Source organism: Poecilia mexicana, unplaced genomic scaffold (assembly GCF_051168715.1).
Source record: "Poecilia mexicana isolate PSO_F unplaced genomic scaffold, ASM5116871v1 scaffold_9, whole genome shotgun sequence".
NCBI lineage: Eukaryota > Metazoa > Chordata > Actinopteri > Cyprinodontiformes > Poeciliidae > Poecilia > Poecilia mexicana.
This window is the reverse complement of record NW_028263378.1, coordinates 8,498,461-8,508,177: the sequence shown is the minus strand read 5'-3', so window position 1 is coordinate 8,508,177 and position 9,717 is coordinate 8,498,461. Positions and strand designations below refer to the sequence as shown.

At 36.6% G+C, this 9,717-nt stretch overlaps 2 protein-coding genes across 2 annotated transcripts; both read right to left on the bottom strand.

Annotated features, from left to right (window-relative positions):
• Positions 1-470: 470 nt before the first annotated feature.
• LOC106925774 (granzyme K-like) lies at positions 471-2,487 on the bottom strand. Its single transcript, XM_088008721.1, has 5 exons — positions 2,393-2,487; positions 2,133-2,274; positions 1,466-1,610; positions 854-1,120; positions 471-776 (listed from the first exon to the last, which is right to left on the bottom strand). The coding sequence occupies exons 1-5, from the start codon at positions 2,445-2,447 to the stop codon at positions 627-629; spliced, it is 759 nt and encodes a 252-aa protein (XP_087864847.1). The 5' UTR covers positions 2,448-2,487; the 3' UTR covers positions 471-626.
• A 4,474-nt stretch (positions 2,488-6,961) lies between these two features.
• Positions 6,962-9,375, bottom strand: LOC106912553 (granzyme K-like). The gene is made up of 5 exons (XM_088008719.1): positions 9,263-9,375; positions 9,007-9,148; positions 8,311-8,455; positions 7,646-7,912; positions 6,962-7,561 (listed from the first exon to the last, which is right to left on the bottom strand). Exons 1-5 carry the CDS (start codon positions 9,315-9,317, stop codon positions 7,400-7,402), a joined length of 771 nt encoding a protein of 256 aa, XP_087864845.1. The 5' UTR covers positions 9,318-9,375; the 3' UTR covers positions 6,962-7,399.
• Between the last annotated feature and the right edge of the window lie 342 nt (positions 9,376-9,717).

Below are 9,717 nucleotides of genomic sequence, written 5' to 3'. Positions count from 1 at the left end.
ACTTTATTGCTGGAGAAAAATATAAAGAAAAGAATAAACTTATTTTGCATTTTAATTGGAAAAACTGTTACCCTTGAGTACTTTGAAGGGTGTTGTTGCATTTTCAATTTGTCTGATTCCTTGGGGTTGTTAGCTTCAACAGCTATGTTTTTGCCCACAAACTTAAGATAACAGCTTGTCAAACTGAAACCAAAGTCATCTTCTGCTGTCTTAAAACAACCATCCACCAAAATGTTATATCTACTCATGTGAAGATAATTTTTAGATCTTTGCAATTCCATCAATTATGGAAGTATATTTGCTGCTGTTTTAAAACAGTGTTTGTTTGAGACGGTACAGCTACAGCTGTGATAGAAAGCACCACACTCAGAGGTTTTTGTAAGTGGCTAATCTAGTGGTACAGGGTCAAAAATATAATATTTTACTTTTTAATCCTTTAATAAAGTGATTTACACAAACAGGTTTCAAAGTTTGCTGTAACAAGCTAAAGCTCAGTTTTTATTTGTTCAATCGTTGCCTGCGCATACATCTTTAAGAAGCAAAATGCAAGTTGTATAACATACGAGAGCAAGAAAAGTGGTTGAATGAGTAAAACAGCAACATTCAACCAAGGCTTATTCATTATCTCATTGGTTCATTGTCTTCTTGATCCAGTCAAGGTGATCTTTGGTGAGGAAAGCGTACACCCCAGGTTTGGTTTCGAGTCCACACCCAACCCCAAAAGATGTAACTCCAACGACAACTCCATCACACAGTATTGGCCCACCAGAATCCCCCTACAGAGAGAAGAAATATATAAAATGCAATTTTGTGAAAATCACAGCATTTTAAATTTGCATAAATTGTCACTTACCTGACAGCTGTCAGCTTGGATGTTCCCATTCCACCCAGCACAAATCATGTTGTCAGTTATGGTATGATAGTAAAAAGCCGGTGTGTTGCACTTCTTTCTGCCAACCACAGTCACATTGACTGACATCAAAACATCTGACCCAGTTCCATTCATTTCAGTACTTCCCCATCCAGCCACCATACAGACTGAACCTTCTTCTGGATCTTTGACAACTGTAGTCAGCTTGAGAGGTTTCACCCATTTGGTTTGCTTCACTGCCTTTTCCAGCTGGAAAGTAAAAATCACACTTATTGTACTATAATATATCTAAAAAATAATAGCATAGATAAAATGTTGAAAGTTTGTTCAAATATTGTTAAATATTAAATACACAATTTACAAAGTATAGTGAGAAGGAACCCCTGAATGAACAATTTTAAAAAAAGAAACCAGAAAATAATTGAAAGGAAATGTTTCAATACATCAGTAAGTAAATCATAACCAATAATCAAGTGACAGTAAAGTTAATTGTGAAATATAAATATAAGTAGAGTCTTAATCTTTAATATTTTCCCAGTGAATGAAATTTTATGTTGACCAGACAAAATCATTAATTTTGCAAAGCAAACTTACCTTGAGCAACATGAAGTCATTGTCATAGGTGTTGCTATTAAAATTAGGGTGAGGAAAACTTTTCTTCACTCCAAAGACCTGCCTGTATGGTTTTTCCTTTTCCTTGTTCTTGATGGAGTGCACTCCCAACATCACAGTCTTCATGCTGAGAGAGCAATAACATAGTACCAGAAAGGAACTTAAGATCTAACAGATTAGAGCTTGCATAATAATGACATATTGATGGTTTACTATGTAAATTTAGTTGTAAATACAATTTAACATTCTTTCTATTATTACTGCTGAATAAAAAGACTGATGAATTACACATCCTCTTTAATAATTTTTTTCATCACAATTGGTATGGTGAAGTTGTAACCTACCTTAACTATACTTTTGAGTAATGAAGGATAAATCTGAATTTATTTATTTGTCAGATCAGCATGTTGTAGGTTCTATCTTTTCCTCTATCTCTTTTAGCCTCCTAACTGCTTACACACACGCTGCAGCTTACATAACCATGTCTAGATTTCCTTTGTGGCATGACTAGCTGCTGCGGTAACTTAGAAATGTGCAGTATGAATACCAATACCAATCAATGTAGCAACATATTATATTCCTTATTTTTAATGCTACTTGAAATGCACGCCAAATGCATATAAATAAGAAAAATAAGAATTGTTCTTACCCTTCGCAGTGCGCAGCAGTCAGAACCCAATTGGAATCAATTAAAGTTCCTCCGCAATCTGGTTTATGTAACTCCAGCAGAGCCATGAAAGGCAAGGAGTGTGGCTTCACTTCTTTCCCATTGATAATCTCAGAACCATGACCTAACACAGGAAGATATCCAGATACAATTTTTCACACAACAGCATCAAAATAGACCCTTGATTAGGGGGAAAAAATTCTGAACAAGAGAATGATAGTATTTAGCAAAATATTACTCACTGGATTTGGCAATAAGGAAAATGGCACCAAGGATGAAAGCAACAAACCCCAACATTTTCTCCTGTCAGTGTCTTTGATCTGCAGACGAATGTGCCCTTCACTCTGCTCTTCCTGCTTTTATATGTTATCTCTAAGGATGTGGTCTGACCTCTAAGATGCCTAATTAAGTAAAAAAAATATGTGATCATGAAATTGTGATTCTTTTGCCACACCCTGTATCAAGTTACTGCATGTGGAGCTCAGACCTTGCTGGGACAATTTTAACTACTTTCTGTCTCCTAGAAGCCGTCTGAGCACAACCAGTTGGGATCCCTTTTCCAGCGTGGGTTCCAGTGTATGCCAGAGAATGACCACTCAAGTCAAATTGTTTCTAAGTTGCAACAGAAAAAGACCTCTGGTTCTGATGAGATTTAATCCTTGAGATGAGGCCTGTGTGGCCACTCCAGTTTAAGATCCTTCATTACCAATCGGTCTGTGTGGAGCCCACACCATGGATATCTTACCAATGCATCAACCAGTGATGGAGAAAGTACTCAAACAATGTACTTTTGTAAAAATACCAGTAAACAGACCTAAATGTACTCTAGTAAAACCACTGGCATCAACCAGGATCTATCTCGATATTGTGCCACTGTGACTATTAACCAGTATGACCTTGGTGCAAAAGTTATGTGCATTCTCAATGCTGTCCAAAGACTGTAGCACTAAGTTAGCCATGATACAAAACCCACCACATTTATACGATTCTCCAGGAAACCATTATTAAGACCATCAATGTTCTAAGAATAGGAGGCTGTTTATGTTCTTAATTCATTGTAAAAAGACTCCATTTTTACAGTGAAAGTTTTTGTGGATTAAACCACAGTAACACAGAGAGCTTTCTTGGAGTAAGCAGAAATTGGTCTCCTTATTGTGGTGGATTCCAGTCCATGAATTCCTGGTTCTGTCTAAATTTTGATTTCACAGTCCATGATTTTCTTTTTGCTGCTTTGTTCCACTTGATTTCCTGGTTTGTTTCATTCAGGCTTGCCTTCATTCTCCCTCGAACCTTGTTTTCATGCCATGTCCATGTCAGTGTTACTGTATCTTGTCAGCAGTCCTTTGTGTCTTTAAATGGTATTTCTTGCATTTGGCTTTCTGCTGAATGCTCTTCTCACCTCCATTTTTAGGTCCTCCTTAAAACTGAACTTGGCACTTTCCTACTGGGTAATATTTAACCTCTTGGAGTTGTGCACTTCTTGTCTGACTAAAGCTAAAGAATAACAAAACGATAAACACAAATAAAAAACATAAAATCCCTCATATATGAAGAGTTAATGAGAACGATGGGTCATCTCAGCACAAACTCACTTTTAATTCTTTTGGTAGGGTGTGGATGTTTATGAATATCAATATTAATAAAATTAATTATGATAATAATATCTTAGTCCTTAGTGCTGGGAAAAGGGATGTGCCCTTATATTGTGTATTTTTGTCACATTTCCAATCAATTCTAGAGATTCTATTTTTTCTATATATTTATTTATTTATTTATTTATTTATTTATTTATTTATTTATTCTATTTATTTATTCTTTTGTGATAAATGCACAAGAAAGACTACTGTGCTCAATCATCACTTTTATTCTTTGTTCTTTGTCAGTAAGCAGTTCAAGAAAGCAAATTAAAAACCTTATTTTAAATTTCCCTTTCATATGAAATAGAGACATCTATGACATATCTATAATTAAACCAAGATCTGTTCTGAATATGAGTAATTATAGAACTTCATTCTTACAAGTGCAAGGATATTAAAAATTGTGTTTGATTCATTGGCATAGACAATATTTATAGTTTAGGCCTTGTACAAATCTTAAGCTGCAAAATTCAAAACCAGAAGAACCTAATCAAACGGAAAATATTTAATTTAAAATAGCTGCAGAGAAAACTTGCTGACATGATGCAACATCCTTTGTGTGAAACAAACATCTTAGCTAAAGGCAGAGCCTCACCTGTCATCATGGAATAATAGTAATAAAATCATTTATATTGCTATTTTCACCCTGTGGTTTGTACTATAAAGTACCTATTCTTTACTTAGCTTAACCAATTCTGATTTTTTTTTTCTTCAAAATCGCTGGATTTTCGCATTTTGCCATTCAAATGGTCAGAAGCGAAGCCGGTGAGGCAGCAGCGAGCTGAGCCTCACCTGGGATTGCGCAACCTCTCGTTAACTGCACTGTGAGAGCATGTTCGTCCTGTCTGTACGCCGGCAATGAAATGGCAAAAAGAACATGTAATATATGGACTGATTTTCCATAATTTAGCTAATGTGTATAATATACAGTGTTGGGGGGGTTTTTTGTAACCAACTGTGTGTGTATCGTGTTTTGTGTGCGGAGGAGCGAACAGAAACGCAGAGAAAAGACTCGAGGTGAGGCAGTTCTCTTGCCTCATCGCTGGGGGGCGCTCATGATCCCAGATATTGTGACTCCACAACTGCAGAGTAAGACACAGTGAGCTAGCCATGGAGCTAGCCATACTGTAAATAGGTAAAGTACAGCGATTTGTTTTCTCCTCTCTTCCGATCTCAACACGAAAGACTACAGTTTTCTAAAGTGGATTTTCAATTGAAGCAGGAGATAATACATAAGACTTCAAGACAGTTTGATGATTCTTAAACGGAGTAGAAAAGACATGCCGAGGATAGACTTGGCTTTGGATGAACGGATATTTTTGTGCAGAATTAGCGATGCGTGGATTTAATTGATAAGTAAAGGTAAGACAGCAATAAGATGTTTTTGTTTAGTCTTTTTAATGAAATGTGCGTTTTGTGGGCTACAGTTTGTATGTCTAAATAATTCAGTAAAGTAGAAGCGGTAGCTAATCTACCACAGCAGTTATTTATTAATAAAACATTAAGCCTAAAACGTACTACAGCAACATACTGAATGTTCTGTTCTGTGTGAAAAATTCTTGAAAGTTTTTTTGGTGTTATATCCTAAAACATGAAGTGGCATTGTTGTCAGTTGCTATGGCAACGAGTCTGCGTGTAGCGTGGCGAATACCTCTTTCCCTTTGCTGTGAACCATAGCACGAAATTAATACCTACATTTCTAAATTTCACTGAGTTAACGGGGCTATGGATGACATGAAAAGATTAGTCTTTTTGCCTCCCAGCGTTGTATGCCTGCGCGAAATTTCCGTACGTCCAATAATGTGCATATAGTGTCTAAGTCGTAAGTCAGTGCCTCACCAGCAATGAACCTCACCGCACGTCACTGCAATTCAATATGGCGGATGCTGTAACATATCGCAGCAACGCGCCTCCATGAGGCGTCTACGTATTCATGTCTATGCCCTCCACTGCGCCGTGCACGCGCTCTCACGCGCCCAAGTGACAGCAGGACCCGTTTCCTCATTGTGGATCGCTACTGCTGGAGTTTCGTCCTTCTTCCTTCTGATCAGTTCAGACAGGTAAGCGTCATTAGGTGGGCGTCTCAGTCTGCCTCAGAGCGCAGTTGAACAGAATAATAACATTTATGCTGCTGATGAGCTTGATACGCAGCCACACTCTTTTATAGTTTATTCACAACATCTTACAGGACACTGTAAAATAGAAATTGTATAAATATTTATATTTCAAAATAAAATTCCCTCCAGCTGGAGACAAATGGATGCAATTTGTTTTATTTTCTTTCCATTTTATGGTTTTGTGCTGTCCACAATGGTACATTTTGATGATAAACAAGGTAAATATTATGACCAAAGGCTATTTCATATTCAAGAAAAGCGCAGCAATGGAAATCAGCCCTTTTATTTGATCAGATTCCCTTTTATGATGTGAAAAACACATTTGGCTCAGTCTGGAGAAAAAAAAAAAGCAAAGACGTCTTTGGAGAAGTTGCAAGAGCAAAATCTAATGTGTTACTTCTGTGTAGAAAGTTTTATAGTAAAAGGCGTATTCTTATATTTAATTTATTCAAATAAGGCGTATCTTTGCTCATCCAATCCAGGAGCTATCTCTGACCCTCTCTAAAGCCAGGAACTCCTACCGTGTTTACGGCTTTTCACAGATGAGTGTGAAAAGCTAGAACTTCTACTGTATTGTTTTCCCACACAGACAAAAGGCAGTTCAAACCATCTGCTGTAACATAAAGGTCAATAGGCCAGAATACGTTACTGATTTTAAAACCACAATTTAGGCCATTTGAATGAAGACATGTTAAGTTTTAAAACTAGATTATCTTAAATTTATTTTCTTAACACCCACAAACGTAAAATAACAGCTTGTCAAACTGAGACTGAAACCAAAGTCATCTTCTGCTGTCTTAAAACAACCATCCACCAAAATGTTATATCTACTCATGTGAAGATCATTTTTAGATCTTTGCAATTCCATCAATTTTGGAAGTATATTTGCTGCTATTTTTAAACAGTGTTTGATTGAGACGGTACAGCTACAGCTGTGATAGAAAGCACCACACTCAGAGGTTTTTGTAAGTGGCTAATCTAGTGGTACAGGGCCAAAAATATAATATTTTACTTTTTAATCCTTTAATGAAGTGATTTACACAAACAGGTTTCAAAGTTTGCTGTAACAAGCCAAAGCTCAGTTTTTATTTGTTCAATCGTTGCCTGCGCATACATCTTTAAGAAGCAAATTGTATAACATAGGAGAGCAAGAAAAGTGGTTGAGTAAAACGGCAACATTCAACCAAGGCTTATTCATTATCTCATTGGTTCATTGTCTTCTTGATCCAGTCAAGGTGATCTTTGGTGAGGAAAGCGTACACGCCAGGTTTGGTTTTGAGTCCACACCCATCCCCAAAAGATGTAACTCCAACGACAACTCCATTACAAAGTAATGGCCCACCAGAATCCCCCTACAGAGAGAATAAATATATAAACTGCATGTTATTTGTTCAATCGTTGCCTGCGCATACATCTTTAAGAAGCAAAATGCAAGTTGTATAACATAGGAGAGCAAGAAAAGTGGTTGAGTAAAACAGCAACATTCAACCAAGGCTTATTCATTATCTCGTCGCTTCACTGTCTTCTTGATCCAGTCAAGGTGATCTTTGGTGAGGAAAGCGTACACGCCAGGTTTGGTTTTGAGTCCGCACTTATATCCATAAGACGTAACTCCAACTAGAGCTCCATTGCACAGTATTGGCCCACCAGAATCCCCCTACAGAGAGAAGAAATATTTAAAATGAATTTTTGTGAAAATCACAGCATTTTAAATTGCGTAAATGGCTGGTAGGTCACTTACCTGACAGCTGTCAGCTTGGATGTTCCCATTCCACCCAGCACAAATCATGTTGTCAGTTATGGTATGATTGTAAAAAGCCGGTGAGCTGCACTTCTCTCTGCCAACCACAGTTACATTGACTGACATCAAAACATCTGACACAGCTGCATTCCAGCTGGTTCTTCCCCATCCAGCCACCATACAGACTGAACCTTCTTCTGGGTCTTTGACAACTGTAGTCAGCTTGAGAGGTTTCACCCATTTGGTTTGCTTCACTGCCTTTTCCAGCTGGAAAGTAAAAATCACACTTATTGTATTATAATATATATATATATATATATATATATATATATATATATATACATATATATATATGTGTGTGTGTGTATAATAGCATAGATAAAACATTAAACGTTTGTTCAAATATTGTTAAATATTAAATACACAATTTCCAAAGTATAGTGAGAAGGAACCCCTGAATGAACAGTTTTATTAAAAGAAAGCATAAAATAATTGAAAGGAAATGTTTCAATACATCATTAAGTAAATGATAACCAATAATCAAGTGACAGTAAAGTTAATTGTGAAATATAAATATAAGTAGAGTCTTAATCTTTAATATTTTCCCAGTGAATGAAATTTTATGTTGACCAGACAAAATCATTAATTTTGCAAAGCAAACTTACCTTGAGCAACATGAAGTCATTGTCATAGGTTTTGTTATTAAAACTAGGGTGAGGAAAACTTTTCTTCACTCCAAAGACCTGCCTGTATGGTTTTTCCTTTTCCTTGTTCTTGATGGAGTGCACTCCCAACATCACAGTCTTCATGCTGAGAGAGCAATAACATAGTACCAGAAAGGAACTTAAGATCTAACAGATTAGAGCTTGCATAATAATGACATATTGATGGTTTACTATGTAAATTTAGTTGTAAATACAATTTAACATTCTTTCTATTATTACTGCTGAATAAAAAGACTGATGAATTACACATCCTCTTTAATAATTTTTTCATCACAATTGGTATGGTGAAGTTGTAACCTACCTTAACTATACTTTTGAGTAATGAAGGATGAATCTGAATTTATACAAAACAGAATAAAACCTATTTTGCGTTCTTGTTTGTCAGATCAGCATGTTGTAGGTTCTATCTTTTCCTCTATCTCTTTTAGCCTCTTAACTGCTTACACACACGCTGCAGCTTACATAACCATGTCTAGATTTCCTTTGTGGCATGACTAGCTGCTGCGGTAACTTAGAAATGTGCAGTATGAATACCAATACCAGTCAATGTAGCAACATATTATATTCCTTATTTTTAATGCTACTTGAAATGCACGCCAAATGCATATAAATAAGAAAAATAAGAATTGTTCTTACCCTTCGCAGTGCGCAGCAGTCAGAACCCACTTGGAATTAATTAATGTTCCTCCGCAATCTGGTTTATGAATCTCCAGCAGAGCCATGAAAGGCAAGGAGTGTGGCTTCACTTCTTTCCCATTGATAATCTCAGAACCATGACCTAACACAGGAGGATATCCAGATACAATTTTTCACACAACAGCATCAAAATCCTTGATTAGGGGGAAAAAATTATGAACAAGAGAATGATAGTATTTAGCAAAATATTACTCACTGGATTTGGCAATAAGGAAAACGGCACCAAGGATGAAAGCAACAAACCCCAACATTTTCTCCTGTCAGTGTCTTTGATCTGCAGACGACTGTGTCCTTCACTCTGCTCTTCCTGCTTTTTATATGTTATCTCTAAGGGTATGGTCTGACCACTAAAATGCCTTTTTAAGTAAAACAATATGTGATCATGAAATTGTGATTCTTTTGCCACACCCTGTATCAAAAAAAGTTACTGCATGTGGATCTCAGACCTTGCTGGGACAATTTTAACTTCTTTCTGTCTCCTAGAAACTGTCTGAGCACAACCAGTTGGGATCCCTTTTCCAGCGTGGGTTCCAGTGTATGCCAGAGAATGACCACTCAAGTCCGAAATTAAAACTCAAATTGTTTCTAAGTTGCAACAGAAAAAGACCTCTGGTTCTGATAAGATTTAATCCTTGAGATGAGGCCTGTGTG